Source organism: Zootermopsis nevadensis, unplaced genomic scaffold (genome assembly GCF_977971745.1).
Source record: "Zootermopsis nevadensis isolate Lab colony 2312 unplaced genomic scaffold, Znev_1.0 Znev_ptg000012l, whole genome shotgun sequence".
NCBI lineage: Eukaryota > Metazoa > Arthropoda > Insecta > Blattodea > Termopsidae > Zootermopsis > Zootermopsis nevadensis.
Genome location: NW_028259144.1, coordinates 4,923,284 through 4,943,535, shown reverse-complemented (window position 1 = coordinate 4,943,535; position 20,252 = coordinate 4,923,284). Strand labels below are relative to the sequence as shown.

Genomic DNA, 20,252 nt, shown 5'->3' with positions numbered 1-20,252 from the left:
TTTGCTTATTACTATTTCCAAGTAGTAGCAGTTATCTTATGATATGGAACGTTAAAGTTATTGCGACAGTTATAATGGTGAAGTGGAAGGGCATTTCTGTTGATGAGTCCATCATTGACATTTCTGCATTAGAAGTAGGTGATACAGACTCAGATTTAGAAATATCTGTTGATATACAAGCTTGACAGTAGGTGGAAGTGAAAACTTCAGTTCTGCCACACAGCACAGAACATTTAAATAAAGCCCAAGACAAGTCCAGATTATTATGCATCCATTTGTATGCAGATGATTTTCTTGTGTTATAAAATGTTTTGGAAAAATATTTGTAAGGCAAGTGTTTAACCCTAAAAATGATTCTGCATTCTAGTACCTGTAATAGCCAAACTACTACTTGGATTGAACATAATGATTAATTTTGCTTCGGAATAATGGCATGGAAATTAGATCATTGATTAAATCTTTAATGTATATCCTAAAATAAGATGAGGTCTGACAGAAAGTACGTGCTGTGTTTACTTATATTCAAAAAATTGCATTTGGTTAAATGTAATTTGTAACTTAGTGGGCAGCAATTACATATTTTCACATTACTGTATGTAGTATATAAAGATGTTTATTTTTTCAGCCGAGAAACGTGCAGCAGCGCAGATGGCAGCTGCCTCCAACACAAAAACCACAATGTCATACACGACTGCAATCATGACTTCTGGGAAACCAACAAAGATGGTGACAAGTACCACCACCCAGACATTTGCTGCTAAGCTGACAGAAGCTACAGCAACGTTACAGCTTCCGTCTGCCGTTGCTTCAGCGGCTGTTTCTGGGAAATCTCGAACGTCTCACTCCCAGATGTGTACCACACAGTCCTTGTCCACCACGTCTGCACCTTCCCAGGGTTCCTGCCAGCAGCAGGTAACCGTAACAGCAGCAGCGTCCTCTGTACCATCACCCAAACATCACAGGCCTGTGCCTGCTGCATCTGCCCCCCCTTGCATCCCAGGACAGTACCAGATGACTCCTGGCAAGGCACCATTCTCATCTACTGGTCCAATTTGCATGTCAAATCCACCTTCCCAAGTACCGTCGGCCAACGTTCCTGTTGCACCGTCTGTTGTGAATTCCAGTAATCAGGGTAGAAGCAGTACCCCTCTGAATCAGCCATCAGACCAGCATCAACATCAGGCAGTTCCAGTGCCAGTGCCAGTTCAAGCCAGTACCCCACTGGAATACTCTCTGTTCAATGATAGTTTTACTAAGGTAAGAATTAAACTGTAGTTGATAGCTTTTGAGATAGTCAGGAAATTCCCCATTACTCCTGAACCCAAACATTTACCTTGTTCATGGAATTCCATAATTGAACATTATCTTGGCCGTGCTGAGACCAGGGTAACCTTTTGTGTTTTCTATAATATATCTCATGTACATGTTAGTAGGCTTATGCTTACTGTAATTTTTTTGTGGGGGTTCCACTCAGAACTTTGTTGTGTTTCCAAGTTGCCCATATGGGCTACATGTCCCATCCACCTCATCATCCTTCATTTAAATAATTCTCCTTCACTGTTGCTTAAAAATGTCTTCTTACATTTTTCAGCCCCACTCACATCATCGCTAGTCACTTGCCGTTGATTAACAGTGCTATGTTGGTTAGTGTGTGTGTGTGTGTGTGTGTGTGTAACATGTAAAACCAGCTCTTGCTATGGTTTGTCCAACACTTAGAAAGGCCTTAGGGCTCCAGCATTGCAGCTTGAATTAATGGAGGTCTCCAAGGTACATTACAAACTACATGGTTAAGAACATTGACAATATGTAATCACATTCTTAAAGTGCCCTCTCCAATCTTATTGTTGAACTGACCTGATAGATCTGCTCTTACATAAAATAGTGGGAATATGTATGTTATCTGTACACATCCTCTGTAATGTTTTAACAAAACTTGAATTAGGCATTTTTAGCACACATTTTACATCATTATGACAGTATAGAAAATTTGCTGTTCACTGCGTGGGAAGACGGCAACAATGAGAAGTTGTTGAGTAAGGCATTGCTAATCTACAGAGAGGGCTATATTGTTGTTGAAGTAGAATGAAAGAACTGCTGTCCAAATTAATAAATTAAATTAGTCCTTTGAAAGTTTAAAGCACCAGGAATGAAATTGCATAAGAGCGAACTCGCATATGCAAAAGTTTGCACTTCACAAACGGGTTTTACCGATTCATCGATCTCATTGGAGAAAATTCGCGTTAATGAAACATACGTAATTGCAGAGATGACTGTATTTATAATTTTTTTTATTCAAAATCAGCGATGTAAGAAATACGATTTAGTATAAGAAGCAGTACGAGAAACATTGTAAAACGTTATGAATAATAGTAAATTTTTTTTTTCTTCACTTTTTGACTTGCTGGTTTCAAAATCGGCGTTATTCTGAATCGGCACAAATCGAGGGTTACCTGTATTTGGTATGACACAGAATGCAAACGAACGATAACTACAGAGGGAAATTGAATGCAACATGGTTTTGCAATACCAGTGCATGACATCCTCCTACATCTCAAGGAGTGAACTGTGTTGTTCCTGAGTGGTGTAGTGAACACATCTGTAAAGCTCAGTTATGTCCATCAGTCTGTAACCAACAAAGCCCTCACAGCCATGACACGTCTTTAACAAAATGTTGCTATGACTAGCTGTCTGGCAGTGAGCTTGTGTTCCTCACTCTTCCACTTTGAAAGGAACACATATCTTGCTACGGTACAATATGGCAGCACTTCTTATCCACAGCCTTCTTGCAAACCTTTGTGTTACTGGTGAGCATTTTGTCCTGGGCCAACCTGAATTTTGATGGAAGCAAAGCTGCTCTTACTTAACATGTTTTAGGACAGTTTCATGGGACACCTAGGGTTTCACACCACCTCATGACAATTTTAACAATGGCCATACATTTGTGAAAACAAGCTGAATTGATTTTCTCACTCAAATCGATTTTCGAATGGCCCTCGTACATCATTCAAGACCTTTGTCTGCATGGTACAAACTCGCATCCTTGCCTTTTTCCTTCTCTTTAGGGAAGTAAACAACAGTTTGTCGTTTGCCAGCTTCAGATGCCAACACACCCTTTTCCACTTCACATGGTACTGCAGTAGTCATAATTAACACACACTATCACAAGACAGTTACTTTTATATTATTATTGGCAGAGCCACCTACTGTCAGACACTGGCTCATACAGATAATATTTTTATTGTAAAGGACATATAGCATCCTCCAATCTTATTCTTGGTCTTAAGTGACTTCTTACACAGTTTCTCCATCAACAATATGTGTATATATCTTGTTATGTGAGCTGTTTAAATTACTTATGCAATATTCTTCATTTCCCGCTGACATCAGCCTCCTGAAGTCCAGATACTTGTGTAAGCACCTTTGCCATGCGATTACAGTAAAATAATAAAGTACTCCTTTCCAGAGAAGTGTGATTATCCCCTCAGATTGCACAAATTGAAGGCATATGTGGTTTGAGTTTTAATCGTAATTTATGAAAAAATATCAGGAATTTGACCACATTGCAGTAGCACAATAATTCACATCACAAGTAATAGCACCTGGTCAAGAATTGCCTTTGTTTTATAAATCCTGAAGGCTCATCATGGTTACAAAAGCCTGTCACTGGACAGGTTTTCCAAGAGCTTTACTTGTCACTTACTCACTTTGCATGTTTGGTTTTGAATGAAAGAAGAGGCACTGGTTTTGCTGTTACATTAGCATTATCCCATATGTTAACGAACCAGTTGAGATGAGATCATGCTTTCCTTGAGAGAATAATGACTGGTAGTGTTGAGAGTTTCTGTGGTTCATGTTGTAATTGATTCATTTTCTTCAGGTTACGCAGCAATCAATGTGGGGTCGAGACAATGAAAACTCTCAGAAAGGGATGAATTTTGCAAGTGTAGCTGCTACAGGAGCAGTAGCTGGTAATGGAGCTGGGGTCACAGGAGGAAAATTCATTGATAGCGTTCCACCACAGGTAGGGAAAACGTTAACTCTTTGATACTGTGAATTCATGAATCATTGAAATCCAAAATGCTGTATGCATGGCTCTTTTTCAGGTGGATGCAGCCAAGGCTCCAGGTTACCGTGGCACTATTGTTTGTTCTCCTGTATCTTCTAAAACAAGTAGCAACAGCACCACTCCTCCTTCTTTACCATTGGCTCCAGGATCATCATTTCAAGCTGCCAGTGTCTTCTCAACAGAGCAGTGTGTGCCTCACTCATCAGGCCCTGTGATGACCATGGCTGCTAAGCAACCACCTGTACAAGCAACCCATGGTGTCCTTGCAGTTGCACGTCCAGGCTCAAGCAGCAACATGCTCGACATGCATCCTAACTCAGGAAATTCAGGATCAAATCTCAATGTTGGAATTGTTGGCCAGCAGCCACCTTCTCATATGGACGGCGGTCCCTTAGCGCCGCCCCCGTTCGGAAATCGAGCCATCTTTCAGAGTGGAGAGCTTCCGCCTCAAACAGTTTCCGGCCAGCAGCACGGCATCATTGTGTCTTCATCACAGTCCACACTAGATCACAGTGCCCTTTATACCCCTGTGTCTGCGCCAGGGTATGGACCAGATCCTCAGAGTCATAATGCAGCTTTGCTCAAGATGGTACAAGGAGGTGACAGTCAGTCAGTCCCACAACAACAGCAACCTCAACAACAGCCACAGCAACAACAACATCCAATGTTAAGTTCCTACCATCACCAGCATTCACATCACCATCCTATGAGCTATTCCCAGACAAAGCCTAACTTGGGTGTTTCCTCGTCCCAAGTAAACACCAACACAACAGTGAGCATGTCTCGTCTGAATCCAAGTGCACCTGACTTTTCCCTCCACCTTGCCAACAAACCTCAGCAGCAGCAGCAGCAACAACCTCCACCACAACCACCACCCCAGCAACAACAACAACAACCACCACCACCACCACAGCAGCAGCAGCCGCCACCACCACCACCCCCACAACAAGGGGGCAATATATTTAGTGCCACCACAACATTCCATCAGAGAGCGAGCATGTTGCCTCCTTCATCGCTGCAGACTTCAGCATCTGCCCTAGGCACTATGTTACCCAATATCTCATTCCCAATAGGGAAATCCTCTCTTGGCCCATACCACCACCAGCCACTGCCGGCCCCAGGCCCAGGCCCTGCTGCTAACGGCCAGAGGTGGCCATTGTTCCAGCCCCCATACCATCATCCACATCATCCTCCTGATGTTATGGGTCAGATGAGTTTTTCCGGTAACATGGCACACTTGGCGTCTCTTGCTGCAAGCTTAGCACACCCTGGAAACAGTGGTGCTGCAGCAGATATATTGGCAGGCTTAGAGAATGGAGCTATGGTAGGAGGAGGGAATTCTCCTGCGATGTCTCCGTCATCTCCTGCCAGTGTAAATCCTGGCCCTGCAGGTGAGCCCAACCACCACAAACTGGAAGATCGCAAGATTCCACCACGACCGATAGGCACCGAACGTGCCAGTTGGAAGAATAATTATGGAAACATGAGTGGAGTGGGAGCTGGTGGGGACTTGGACCCCAACTGGATGCTTGGTGGAGGTGATCCAAAGATGCCTGTCTCGTCATGGGTGGGTGCTGGGATGAGCCATAATATGGAAAGGCACCAGATATATAGGGCCAATGCCCCACACTACGGGCGATTGCCACCAGCAGATGAACTGCCCCACATTATGGATGCAAACTTCCAGGTATATACTAGTTGGATCTACTGCAGCATGACGATTTAGTGCTCATGTGTCTGAACTGTGCTTTTGTCACTAGCATGTAAGCAGTTCCTATTATCAGGTTGCACTTTGTGTCACTTGTTGGTGAACTAATGCATGAAGATAAAGTGTATTGGCTTAATACATTCAGACCTGGTTGTCAGTTGTTGCAGTTCAAGAAGCTTATATTTTTGCAACAAATATTGTTAACATTTACATGTATATCTTGGAAATTATAATGTTAATTTGTGGGAAGCATTAAAAGACTGTGATGGGGACTACAGCATTCTTTTATAAGAACTTGTAGACCTTTAAATATTAAATTTTTTAACATTGCCATCTGACTTGACGCAAACAGCAAGATCAAATATTAATCCATGATCATGTGGGAAGTTTAGTCATTTAATAAAAGAAAAGTCATGTCATAGGTCTGAATGTATTAAAACTTGTGATATAATCATTTCTCCAGCTTATTTGGTTTGTGTGGTTTTGGCTGTAGCTTCTTAATACTGTTTGTTATACATGTTAATGTCTCATTTTTTTTTTTAATCAATTCATATCCAGGAGTAGTGTCACAGCTTATAAGTGAACAAACACAATTCTGTACCGTTACTTCGAAATTATGATAATTTATTGACTCTGTCTGGGTGATGGTTTTCCCACTAGCCCTTAAATGTAACTGTACATTAATATTTGAAGATGATGCAGTTTCTAGATAAAGTAACTTTAATTCCATTCTAAAGAATTTCATATCAACCCAAGACATTGTAGTCTGTACTAGTTAATAGCAGTTCACTAAGAAATGAATCAGATTCTGTGAAAGTGATGACTGTGAAATCATATTTTAGCACTTTACATCCTGATTGGCTGAAAGGATTCTTGTGATCTGCCATCATTCTGTTAATATTTGTGAAATCTGTTGTAGGAATGAATAAATATTTCTGTAACTATGCATGATATGGTGAACTGTCATTGCCTCTTGGAAAATGCACTCTCTTTTGACACTGAATATGTTTGCTCTTTAAAAAACAGTGGTAACTATATGTCCCACATGCTTCAACAATGAATAAATAACTCTTCATTTTGTATGATTTTTACTGTAAACAGCATTAACCAGTTGATTTTTGTGTTAGTGAAGTGTGGTGTTTTCTTTGTGGTATGGACTAAATTCTTAAATATCATGCAGAAGAGCTTCAGCTTCAAAGGACTAAAAGATACAACTGGTATTCTCCCTTGTACTTCTTGAAAATGTTTCTAAGTTTGCTTCTTAGGGTAAAATATGCTGGGTGGTAAAAAAATATATAAATTTCTTAAAAGAATGTTAAAAATTGTTATTTTTACTTTTATATTATCCCTTTAAAACATAGTGGTAACTATATGTACCACCTGATATAGTAAACAGTAACTCTGAATTTTGCTTACTTTATGTATTTATGGGTTTCATATGATTCTCAGAACAAACTGATTATTTCCTTCAACAATGTATACCACTCTGTCTTTGTAATGGAAAAAAGTTGTATTATCTTTCTTACAATGCCACTAGTGTAATGACTAACAGAAATGGTGCCTTCTGCTTCAACATCTGTAGCTTCATCCAGTACCAGAACATTCAAAATGGAAAATATTTTTCTGTGTAGTAAATCATCTCAACTGAATACATCTTTTTCTTTACGTACTTCGGTATATTTACAGCAGCATACACTTTTTTCTTCACAGTCATGTCAAGAACAATCAAATTGTAGCAGCTGCTTGCTTCTTTTGGTGTCAGACAGCTGAATCATGAAGTTAGCCCCTTTTGTTCATGTAACGAATGCATGGAGCTTTATCCTTGTGCCCTAATAACTCCTTAATGTCTTGGAGCATAAATATAGGGTTAACTTTTCATTCTTTCTGTATCAGTAAAGTTCACTTCATTCTTAAATATTTTGTGATCTTGTTCATTGTCATTGCAGCCTGGACATTCTGAGAACCAGCATTCATTCCACAATGGAGGAAGTGTGGCTGCCCTGTCCCTGATGCACCATGGTCTGCCATTGTTACCACATTACAGTACTGGAGCAAATCTAGGGACAGACATGACAGCTGCAGATGGAATTAAAATGGAAGCACCAAGCTGGGAAGGAAGTCGTCTAGGCATAGCAGATATACAAGAGAAGCAACAGGTAGGGTTTGAGGAAATTTGTCCATGGAAGTCCTTGTAATATAGGGCTAATTTAATTCATGTTGAATATTTTGTGGTTTTTCTCAGGCTTGTGAGAGAGACCCATATACATAATTATCAAGGATTGTTATTAATACTTTATGCCTCCATAGTCTATGCATATGAGTATAACATTGAAGTGTTAACAATTTTCTTTTCAGGGCTGGAACACGAAGTGGAGTCACTAAATCTCGGTGGAATTAGCAGAAGAATTGTGCAGATGTGGAGATAGTAAAGACGTAACTCTTCTGAGTATCTACTTTTTTTTTTAATGAAATATGTCCATCTGTAGCTAAGAAATATGCTTTGGTCTTTTCATCTAGTGTTTGGGATACAAAACTTTGGTAGCTGTGTTAGAATTTCCTTCTGGTAAACCTTCCTGCAGTCTATAGAGTTTATTTGGTTTATAAGTACAGTCACTGTTCTTCATTTCTCCCAACTCTGATTTTTCTGCTGTTTGATGGCTGAGCCACAATATACTTGAAATGCATAATATTGTAAAGCAAGTCTGCTTGTTCCTGGTCATTGAGCTTGTGTTGTGAATGTCGCCTTGGCTGACTCGACAATGAATCCTCTCCCTTGTTAATGATAGATGACATGGGTGTTCCAGTGGCATGGCCGGTACATCTCCAGTGTGGCGATGATTTAGCGCCAAGACATGTCAAAAATGTAGAAGTTAGTATTTACATGATTCGGTGTACATAACTATTTTGGAACCAGGAAATATTGTAGCTCCTCCTTCGAAAGTAAGTTCTTTGCATGTTTCATCCTTGGTTTGATAATTGCTTTGTAGTTTACAAAATAAATGATTGTAAAAATTTGATTGCAGTGACAGTATATATTTTTTTGTAGTCATGTGTTTTGACTTTGTTTTTCTGTTAGTGAGGGAATTGTCATCAGTCTTCAGTTTTCTGAGATGATCCAATATAAAGTACAGTCACAGTCTTAGCTTGGACAGAAGTGATCTATTATATAGTAGTTTTGCTGCGTGTAGGTTTGGCTGATCTTGAAGCCAGGGTTATGGCGGGATTTGTTCAAGTGTTCATAACTTATAGTGATTTGGGACACTTTATGTTTTCCATACATATTTTGAATTGATTATATTATTACATGTAAGTACCAGAGAGAAGACAAAACAGAGATGGTAGACAGGAAAGAGAGAGGAGTTTACTAACATTTCTTGCCTTTGTGTTTTGTTAATCTCATTTTAATGGGTGCATTTTGCCCCCATTTTGCTAGGAAGATGATGTATCTTCTATGGGCTGAGAGGCATGATATGGTCCTTCAAAGTTATTGCCTTATCTGCACAAGTAGCACTTGGAGGGACATTCAGTAAAGGAATCTGTAATATTGCTTGTACATGAAGACTTAAAATATATCTTTATGCACTGTGAGTGTTGTGTTGTATCATAGCCAGTATAGTATGTCAATTTGCATTTTATTTTTGGGTAATAAAGACATGTTATTTTAGGCTGGTATCCCAAAGTTTCAGAGAAATTATGGATATCCTATGTCAGTGTTCTGATGTGACAAGAGGGAGATGGCCCTTCAGTTTTTCTTGAAAAGTAAACCAAGAAATCTGAGTTAGATTATAAAATTTATCCTCCTTTTACTTTGTGTTAGTGTCTCATTTTCAGTAATGGATTTTAGATTCTAATGTGTTTTTATGAGGATAGGTGTCAGTATGCCATACTGGTTCAAACTGCCAAAACTAAATCTCTGTACCTTTTTAAAAATAATAGGTTTTGCTCCTAGTCTCTTGGTTCCCCTTATTGCAGACTTTTTTCGTGGCTTTGATAGAGGCCTTGTTTCAAAATGTGATGCATTGGTCTGTACATTTACCAGTCTGAACATAAAACTTTTCCACCGCTCATGGTACATTGTTAGGTCTGCTGTTCATCATTTTGCCCTGAGATGGAGGTAGCCAATTTCGCTGAACATTGACAGTCCAGCTTAACACAACATGGAGTTATAACTCAAGAATGGAAATGTGAATCTTGAGAAAACCACTTTGCAAGACTGAAGAATGTTCCATCATGAACTTAAAGAGTAATATGTTTTGTTTCCAGCATAATTTCCCTTCTTTTACTCCCAGTAGTTTTGTTTTTCAGTCATGAATAGGAAAGGGGAACAAAAATTGCAGGGGGAATTTACAATAATTTGTGTGAAAAAATGATTTCTTGTTTATTGTCCATGCTTCCATTTTTCCAAAAAAGATGGTGGAAATTGTAAATTAAAGTTTCCACTAGTATGGATTCTCACTTCCTGAAAGTTATCAGATATTCCAAGTTCTACACAGTTCATAAACACGGGATAACTCATTAAGTCACTTCACCTAGATTTTATCCACCAAGTTAACAAAAGAATTATTTAATCACTTTATATGAGCAATCCAAAACACCTACATTGAAAACAAAATAGTTTTTGATGGTTATCATGGTTTACAAGAAGTTTTCAAACTTTTTTCACCATGTTCAGTACTGTCTGAAAACTGTCTTGGTAAGCTTACGAGCCACCTGTATTTCCCCATAGCATGTTTCACCATAAAAGTCACTGTTCATACATTTGTCTGACTTGCCACTTTCAAATGGAAAGCTCATTATAAATATCACTTTGCCACCAAATTTTACTTTGTATGAAATAGGAACACCATATTAGTAATAGCTGATTCACTGATAAATTGTAGAGAAGTCATCTTGAAATTGTTAAATCCCTACCTATTGATTCTAATGTGACAGTGTATAAGGTCATCAGCAATATAATGTAGGATCCTGAAAATTTGTATGACAATAGATCTTTACGAAAATACAAAACGTTACGTATCTAAAATTTGATATGGTTAAGTGCTAGCATGGACCTTGGAGTTTGTGTTTAGAACGAATAAAAACCACCATTTACTTTGGCTCAGGACATGTCTGTCAGCAAAGTGACTAACCCTGATCTGAACAACCAGTATTTCATAATGGCGGGGCAGTATTCCTGTACTACATCAAGACTGGCCACAGGGTCCTTCCAACTTCTCTTTCCCCAGGAAACCGGTGGCCAGAGAGAAGCCTGCCATGCATTTCCAGCCTGTATTATGTCAGGTCCACATTATGTCTTGAAACAGCATACATTCACCTTGAACATACTGGGTTGGTTTTAAGTGGCTGCAGGGTTTGCCAAAACTATGTTATTAAATTATACAAAAGGAAAGAAACATCTGGATTTGGTCCACTTCTTTGTTTCCCTACCAGAATGAAAGCAACATAACTGTGTCCATGGAGACTGAAATTTCAAAGCCAGTTGAGTCATTTCTTAGATTTGAGAATCTTTTCATGTGCCTGGCTCAGGTGACCCCACCGTCTCAAAAGGTGTGGGATACCACACAGAACTACTTTTATTAAACTCTGCCCTTTAATATTTCCTGTAAAATTTTGATTATAGCCACAAAGTATTTGTTCAGACACTTGAAACTGTCTTGGTTATACTTTCTAACAGTATTTCCTAACATAGCACTGATGATACATGACAGCTAGTGACTATGAAGAAATCACAAGATTGATTCTGATACAACAGGAATGGAACAGCAATGTTTCCCATTTTCATTTATGTGTACATGTCAATCTCTGAGATTTTCATGCGCTCATGAAGGTGAACTTGTACACTGACAATTATGTTCTTGTGCGTTCGTTGTATGATGATTCAACCTAAGAACTGCTAGACCAATTATAATGAAATTTGGTATGGATGTTTTGCCATTTGGGACTACCCTAAAATCGTACATTTCAAATTTATACAATAGGTGGAAGAACAGACTTTCGAAGTGGAATTGACAGTAGGGCCATACAGTGATGTATGGTTATAGTGTTCAAGAAAATACAAAACTTCACTAATTCCTCATATAATAAAAATAACATGGCAGCTGCATAAAAGAAAAAATTGTTTTCACCAGGATTTGATCCTATGACCCTGTGCACAAGTCTCCTATATTACCACAGAGCTTAACTGGCTTATGATGTGTCATTATTGATTTACAATACACGAAGAAGATTTTAAGACATGATTTGTATACTTTGAAACTAGATGTCTGAGGATAATGATCGACAGTCTTTTATTAATACGAATAATTCATATTTGCAAAGAATTCATGTGTGTATCCTGGTACAGAACATGCCTTTCCAGTCATCTTTCACTTGGATAAAGTTACTTAACTGTTCTGCATGAATGAATTTCACTGCAACATATTTACTTCATGCAGAAGGACCCATATTTGCATCTGACATCAGTTCTTGGATTAAATATACATCAAGGAGGAGAAGAAGATAAAACTTTTGTTACTTATTGTTTTATTTATTGTAAAATACACTATTAGATTGCACTGAGAAAATCCAATCCTATCTAGAACATTACAATGTTATTAAACTGCAGTTTTAACATCCAGTGAGCATATTGAGGCCTGAAGTATGTCGTGTTGTATGATTGTATTCTTATTATGGGAGAGAATCCAGAAATTTTGATGGGTATATATTATACGAATGTAATTTCCATAATTTATTTTTTTTAAATTACTGAAAGGTACTTTGTAAAAGTTTATATACATCTAAGTCTCTCAAGTGGTTTCCTTCAATAACGTTCTATTTTCTCCACTGTGGATGCTAATGGGTTGCACTACCATGACTTGACTGCCACAGCCATAGTTGTAGAACTCGGTGCAGTGCATGAATATAAGGTTGGTACAAGAGGCTTTAAGAGATCCATCAAGCTGACATTTCACCCCTAGTCTTCCTTTTACTGGATCATTTTCTGACACATGGAAAATCTATATAAAGTTTAGGTCCAGCTGACAGCCACAAATGTGGGGTTTTAAATTGGCTACTCCCATACAATAAGGGTTAATGGAATAACGGAATATTTGAAAATGGCACATTAGGAGAATATATGGACTAAAGAGATGAAGAACAGGAGATTGTAGAACACCACACAATGAAGAGCTTCATAATTTTTACTCCACCAGGTATTAGGATAATCAGAAAAGGATTTGTACAAAGAGGATCTTCCCATCTGTCTGGAGGAATTCATAAGGTTTTCTTTTGTGCCTCTGATAATGCATTTTTCTTGGGACCACATTGATCTTCCCGAAAGTCAAATAAATGAAACAAATTAAACTGAAACATAGAGTATCAACCTGAAGCCTCAATCATCTGTGCTTCATAAAACTTAAATTCTACCTCTTTATGAAGAAAAAACTCAGTGAAACTGGTCAGTGTGTAGTGCAGCTTTATATGAACAGCATGTATCTTGGACAATTTACACTTCCTCATCCAATGAAAAAATCTGATATACTGTCCTTTCTGCTAAGAAAAACCTGGTAACATACATTGACATCAATAACTGCATAGTAAAAAAGTTAGCCATAAAGAAATACTACAGAATGCAGTGTATCTTGTAATTAGACAAGTTTATTCAGATTGCTATGCATGTTATTCGAGCAATGAGCTGCCTTTCAAAATAATGGACAGGTAGTATATACAAAATATATAAAATAAAATATAGTGGAACAGTTCATCAGAAAAATGGCATTAAAGCCTTTAATCCTAAAGTTAAACAAATTTATGTTTCACAGTTCTATGTGCTTTTGCATTATTCTTGTCTCAAGGTTCAGATGAAGCTTTTCAACTTTTCTGGCCTGCTTTTTTATGGTTTCCTCCATCAGCAGAACTCCTTCACTCTTCTCCCCTGCCAGTTTCTCCTTATTTACACGTCTATCAGATCCCAAAGCTGCCTCTGCCTGCAGGTGGCGTAATTTTAGCAACCGGTTTTCATAGTGCATCAGCTCCACCTAGAAAATGTTCCCTTACTTTGCACACTGTCGTGTCAGACAAGCATATTCTTCTATGACAATATTCTATTACTAAAATAGCTGAAATAAACCATACTGCTGCCAGATGTTAGTGTTTCATTACATAAAAATCATATGTTTGCAAGAGAGACCTCCATGCCCAAGATAAAAGTCTTGAAGATCAAATGCATTGCATTTCTTGTTATATAATCTGCACTAACTACTCACTACAAACTGATACTTTCCTTGAATGTCATTCATGATGTAAAAATCTGATGAGCAGAAACTAATTTCTCATTAATTTCAATTACATAATTAGAAATTTGATTAGCTGAGGTAACACATAAATAATAGTAACAGAACGTAAACTTACAGTACACAGCAGAAATTGCTGTTTTAAAAAGTGTCGGAAAGTTCTAGGTTTAACGAAATTAAGACCAACGAACCAAAAAGCTAAGGGTGGAGTCCTGCACAAGTGCAAGACGACATCCCTTGCAAGATGACACCATTCCTGAGTACAAAACGCATTGCTGTAAATGGTAAACCGTGCTTTAATACTAAAATGGGTGTGTGCTTATGCTAACAGGAATTTTGTAATGGTGGCTACTGATGGGAGGTTATCCCATCAGGCAGCATGTCCTTTGCAAAAAGGATTTTGGTAGGATAAAATTAATAATTCAATATAGGAGGAACTAAATATTTATTTAGCAAATGTAAGACTGGGAAACGACAGAAGATACGTTAACAGAGTGGATTATAACATCCTGATTTTCAGCATAAATCCAAAGGACTTCGAGGCACCAGTTGTAAAGCTTTCAAAAAGTAGCTAACACGTTAGAACAGATATGCACGAGCCTTGGTGTTTAGTGGAGAGAGAATAGTTTTGATATCATGATACTACACAGAGGTGACTTCTTTTCTGATGCCTGCAGTTATGGTCTGACATGACAAGTGTTGATAAGGACTGCTGTAGTTCTATACAAGGCTTACCCTCAGTGATTCCAACTCGCTGGGGCTGAAATTTGATTCTGTTGCCAATTTCCAAAGTCCTTGAACTTTAGGTTCAATGAACTCCTTACTCTTGGGACCCTTGGCAGACAGACGATGAAGGCGATCATATCCATCCCTAATATCTTGGTGCTTGTCTCTAAAGAAAAAAATAAATTCAGTATATTTCCAATTTAGTAAATTAAATGTCAAAATATGACACTGACTATATTCAAGCACAAATGCATCTCATTTAATTACCTCAGTAAGTTTGCTTTATGATGATAATCCTGCTCAGTTTTTTCTTGTTCTTCAAGTACATTGAATTGATCTAATGTATTATCCAGAGAATCTAAAAAGAAGATAATAAAATATGTTAGAAATTAATTTACATTTTTATCACAAACTGGAACTGAAAGAATATGTTTGCATGATACAGTGTCCATTACCATAGGTACCTAAGCTCTAGCAGCACTTTACACTTTCAATAATTCAGGCTATATAGTGTCGAATGAGAGGATGACAGTGAATAATGAATTGGAAACGAAGTGGTTGCAGCCTAATTTAAGGTACTATCATGGCACTTGGTGGAGGGACTTAGGAAAACGAAATGGATTAAAGTTACCGTCCATTCCAACTAGAGAATGTACTGCATTCAGCAAAGCCAGTGAATCACTCCTTGTTGGAGGGCACTGCAGTATTTTCATACCAAAGGGCACATAATTTGTTATGTTCTTAAAAACTTATAAACTTACTTTCATGTGTGTCTTTTGGCCCTTTCTCTACATCCTTCAGAAGAGAATAATACTGATCTATCTTATCTTGATGATGAATGAATTCTTCCTTCAGTGCCAGTAGTTCTTCAGCTGTAATTAACAAAATAACATTAAAAATCATCAGCTGGGGCCATATGGACTATATCATGTTACTGATTATAAAAAACTAGAATCAAAGACACCATTACCTGAACATCAGTACTTTAGCATGGTAACAAATAACGGACCAACTTTCTGGTAACGGGATCCAAACCTTCAGTAATACTATTTCCAAAGACTATATCACTGTGGGGTCCGCAGTGGCCGCGCGGTCTGAGGTGTGGGCCTTGTGCCGCTTGGTCATTGGGACCGTGGGTTCGAACCCCACTCAAGCCATGGATGTTTGTCTGTGTTTTTCTGTGTTGTGCTGTCCTGTGTACAGGCAGAGGCCTTGCGACGGGCCGATCCCTTGTCCAAGGAGTCCTACTGAATGTCTATTGATCAAGCCAACGAAAAGTTGGGACCCGCAGTGCTCAGGCACTTGAACGGGTTCCCAGTATATCACTGTACACAGCCCCAGGCCAGTTCAATGTGCCTCCTATCCTCAACCTGTTTCCCTAAGGTGTATCTTAGTATTACCCTCAAATTTTGATTTGTCTTCCAAAAGGTTTCCCTGCTAACAGTTATTTGGAGCATTTCTCAATGTGGCAAGTATTTAACAAAATGTGGAATAATAATATCTTACATTGTGTAGTGTGATTATATTTGTAACATATTTGTAGTGACATGAGCAAAATACTATAAAATGCATTTGTAAAATATGTGTACTCAACTCATCCCTAAATACTGTTCGGCACTTTGCAGCATATACGGATGACTGCATGACAAAGGCAGGATGTGAGAACACTAACCTGTGAATCCAGATCGTTCTGCTTTATCCCACAATTTATTGAGTTTCTTGTCCTTGAAAAGACTTTTATTAATATGTTCATCAGATGCATCATTAAAATCCTTATGTTGTTTGTACTTTTTTGCATCATTTACATCTTCAAAGTGTTCAAGGAGTCCATACGTGTTCATAATTCCTGCAGCAAAATGGAAGTTAACAATGTACATATGCTGTCATGTCCTTCACCAAGTTGGATGGTACTGCACTATTTTTTATTGTACTGAGGAATAAGTGTTCTTATTATTCTTTACAATATTAGAAGTCACCACACTGAAACTAACTTTGCATATTTCACCCTAAAAGCTTTAATAAAACTTTTCAGTCTTTTTTATATATGCAGTTAATTTGATCAAGTTACCACTTCAGTTCCTAGAATTCATCTGTCTGGTATATTCACTATCTAGTCTGTTATACTCATTTTATTAAAAACCATACTAATTAAAACATTTAAAATGTACAGTAACCGAGTTTGACAAATAACCCACATAAAGTGAAAATGCCATAGAAAGATGACAATAAGTTTGAAATAAATCCAACTTCTTCACATCTCATTTAAAATTATTTATAACAAAGATTTTAACATTTCCCCGACCCAGATGCTCAAAAGTGCTCTAATGTACATATACTGCCTTTCCTGATTTCTAAGCATCTGTATTTCCTTCCTGTCACCTAACTGCAGTTACTGAACAGTTAACTAATTTCTTGTTGCTTTGATAAATGACATGTGACATATTGGCCGGTTAGTTCTCCAGTTAGCTTCACATAATATTATGTAAAATAATTTTCATATTAAATAAAATGGTAAAATCTGGGGTTAGAAGTTATCTAAATAGGACATATTAAGGACGCTGTAGCAAAATACTATCACATGTATAACATGTAAAGTAATAATGTAAGTACAATTTGACAATGTCTGCTTACAAGGGATTAACTTGTGTCTGTCAGACAGGAACTGAAGCATTTCTGTGAAGCTTTTAAGCATTAAAAACTTAAAATTACTTGCTTGTCCCGCTGTAGATGATGTTTTGGAATTACACGTAAAATAACGTTAATTCTGAGCTACTACTGTTGCACTTACCACTTAACTTCTTGCGAATATCTGCTTCTTTCAGTCCTTCTTTGTCCAAACCCTCAGCCTTCAGTCTTTTCCATGTCACCTCTTCCTTATCCTGAATCTTTAATTCACTGAACAAGGATTTCAGTTTTGGTTCTGTGAGTCTCTATGATTGAAATTTATCACATTACTGACAAGCAGGCCTGTAAGTTACCACTACAGTTCCAAACTATGCATACACACACTCATTCTTTTGCAAATAAATGTAAACTGGTTCAACATTGTTGTGGTTAATAGGATTTGATAACAGATGTACTGAACCTTTAGGTCTTATTATAAAATATGCATACAAACAAACTGTTTACACCCTGTAGGACACTAATGCCAAATGCGTTTCGACCTCAAGAGGTTATCATCAGTGGCACAAAAAACAAGTTAATTCATATAATATAAATCAAAAGATAATGGTTTTAACAGAGCATATCACTGGCCAGTGAAGTGTTACTAAATATGGTTTTGTAAAGAACTTACCTTCATGCTCTGTTAAAACCATGATCTTTTGATTTATATTTTAGGTTTTATTGCCATTGAATTTGTATTACTACATATTTTTCTACTGAAATTATTCCATATTTATTAACAGTGCTTCATAAACTACACAAGAAATGCAATATTTAATGATTCAATTTGATTTCATTTAATTCTGTCATATGAAGTTATCATATGGGAAAAAGAAAAAAAAAGTAAGTGTATTCAATATTCAAAAACAAATCATTAGAAGAAAGACTGGTGATAAAAAAAACTGTCTCTTATAGAGAATTGATTGGGAAACTTAATATATTTCACCTTGTGAATGAATTCTTACTCTCATTACTGCTGTTCATTGTGGACAACATGGAGAAGTTTCAAAACAAATTTAACTTATGTAGTATAAACACAAGGCATAAACATAACTTCCATATGCTGAATGCTAATCAAATTAGTTATCAGAAACGTGCTTACTATGCAAGAATAAAGTTATTCAGTACTCTTTCATTAAACATAAAATGTTTAAATCATGATATGAAAGTTTTTGGTCAGAAATGGAATATTATCTTTCATCTCACTTCTTCTATGTAGAATTTACTTAAATTGAAAAGTCTTAAATACTGCAAATATTTATGTATGCAGCTTTAGCAACTATATATATTTCTATTGGTTTTGTATTTATCATAAAATAGGTGTTTCCCTTGATGATGGAGGGGAGAAAGTTTCCGAAACGTTGAGCTTCTGTCCAGAACTGACAGTATTTTATCGAGTTCAGCTGCCGTGAAAGCTTGAAGTCGTATATTTTCATAAAAAACTAATAATTTCAGACGCATTTGTGATAATCCAATAACGGTAAGAAACCCCCAAATTCGCTGGCAAATTAGGTAACAATAAAGATGTGTGAAGTATGGTTTTCCTTTCCTTGTAGATGTTATTATGCCAAAAACTGTCGGAATTACAAGTCAGCAATTCCATTCCATATTTAACACGTCTTAACAGTAAACACAGCCTATGCATTGCTATCGTCTCTTACCAGTTGTGCCTTCGACCACAGAATGTTTAACTTCGACATTCGAAATGGTTTCTCCAAGTTTCTAAAATTGGATGGAGGTTCTTTTGTAATGTCTGGCTTTACATTTGCTTCTGCTGAATATTTATTCAATCCTTCTCCCAATCCAATTAGAAATACCATGAATATCAGAATACCTGTTACTCCGTACATCTTAACCTCACTCTTTTGTAAAAAGCAACTGAAACAAAAGTGTTCAATGTGGATAGAAGTTATTTAACAAGTTGTTTATGCATCAATAGCTCAGCCCATACATGTAAATCATGTAAGCCACGCCTCCAGGTCCCAACTACAGTACAATTACAATACGACTACAGATGCACAGTCCTAACCAGCACTGCAGCGTTGCCTAGTAAGGAATACTGGATCTGACAACTTAGAATCGGGAGTGACACCAAACAATAGAGCTTGATTTTCCGATGATGTCAGTCCAAGTCTATAAATACACCAATTTGCACCAGTTATGCCTACAAGCCAGGAACAGATTTCGCTCACATTTTCGGTGCCACAGCTTAACTGTCAACATCACCTACGAGTTATTTTCTTCGGGTTAGCTTCGGTTGGGGTAGAGAAAGTTAGGTTAGGGTAAGTTCATTTAGTGGATTTTGTTAGGTAAGGTAACGTTTTGAAAAAATATGTGACGTTTTGACACTTATGGCCAAAATTAGCCACGGCCTTACTGTACGTCACGCCTAGTTACGCTATGACACGCTTGGTCACGTTTTGTAAATATTCGTCAATTTCGACATTTCTGGCCACATCTCGTCACTCCGTTACACTATGACACGCTTTGTCACGCTTAGTCACACTTCAAATCGTCATCGTATTTTAACACTTATGGTGATATCTCGTCACACATTTATAGGTCACGTATAGTCACGCCTTGCCACGCTTGGTGACGTATGATCACGCTTTGTAAATCTCCGTCTCGTTTCGACACATAGCGATCCCTTGACCCTACGTCAAACTTAGTCACACTATGTCACGATTGGGCACGCGTGGTCACTAAGTGAAGTTTCAACACATATGAGTTATGTAACGTATGGCTCGGTTAATTTTTGGTACGTTGCAATCAGTTAGAAGAAGTTACGACAGGTTGGGTTACTTTAAGATAGTTTGCG

At 37.6% G+C, this 20,252-nt stretch overlaps 2 protein-coding genes across 17 annotated transcripts in view; one reads left to right on the top strand and one right to left on the bottom strand.

Annotated features, from left to right (window-relative positions):
- The window catches only part of LOC110840591 (multiple ankyrin repeats single KH domain), a 70,620-nt gene extending 61,258 nt beyond the window's left edge, over positions 1-9,362 (top strand). For all 15 annotated transcript variants that reach the window (XM_087347690.1, XM_022085730.2, XM_087347693.1 and 12 more), the window contains 5 exons: positions 626-1,257; positions 3,878-4,021; positions 4,104-5,753; positions 7,721-7,930; positions 8,130-9,362. In XM_087347690.1, the coding sequence (XP_087203816.1) occupies positions 626-1,257; positions 3,878-4,021; positions 4,104-5,753; positions 7,721-7,930; positions 8,130-8,156 (2,663 nt within the window). In that variant the 3' untranslated portion in view covers positions 8,157-9,362. The remainder of the gene's footprint in view (positions 1-625; positions 1,258-3,877; positions 4,022-4,103; positions 5,754-7,720; positions 7,931-8,129) is intronic.
- Positions 9,363-13,389: 4,027 nt separating this feature from the next.
- On the bottom strand, positions 13,390-19,985 carry LOC110840593 (alpha-2-macroglobulin receptor-associated protein). Of its 2 annotated transcripts, none has more exons than XM_022085738.2 (8): positions 19,627-19,985; positions 19,096-19,312; positions 17,559-17,700; positions 16,443-16,616; positions 15,532-15,642; positions 15,038-15,128; positions 14,780-14,936; positions 13,390-13,789 (listed from the first exon to the last, which is right to left on the bottom strand). In XM_022085738.2, the coding sequence occupies exons 2-8, from the start codon at positions 19,282-19,284 to the stop codon at positions 13,568-13,570; spliced, it is 1,086 nt and encodes a 361-aa protein (XP_021941430.2). In that variant the 5' UTR covers positions 19,285-19,312; positions 19,627-19,985; the 3' UTR covers positions 13,390-13,567. The 2 variants fall into 2 exon arrangements, with proteins under 2 accessions (XP_021941430.2, XP_021941429.2); XM_022085737.2 differs by lacking the exon at positions 19,627-19,985 and adding an exon at positions 19,464-19,609.
- Between the last annotated feature and the right edge of the window lie 267 nt (positions 19,986-20,252).

What these genes read in the sequence shown, in the direction of transcription:
- LOC110840593 (XM_022085738.2), bottom strand. Translation starts at nt 19,284, where the DNA reads ATGTACGGAGTAACAGGTATTCTGATATTCATGGTATTTCTAATTGGA. An exon ending in TGTGGTCGAAGGCACAACTG is followed by an intron (nt 17,701 to 19,095) that starts GTAAGAGACGAT and finishes TTTCAATCATAG; the next exon opens with AGACTCACAGAACCAAAACT. An exon ending in AGAACGATCTGGATTCACAG is followed by an intron (nt 15,643 to 16,442) that starts GTTAGTGTTCTC and finishes TGTTAATTACAG; the next exon opens with CTGAAGAACTACTGGCACTG.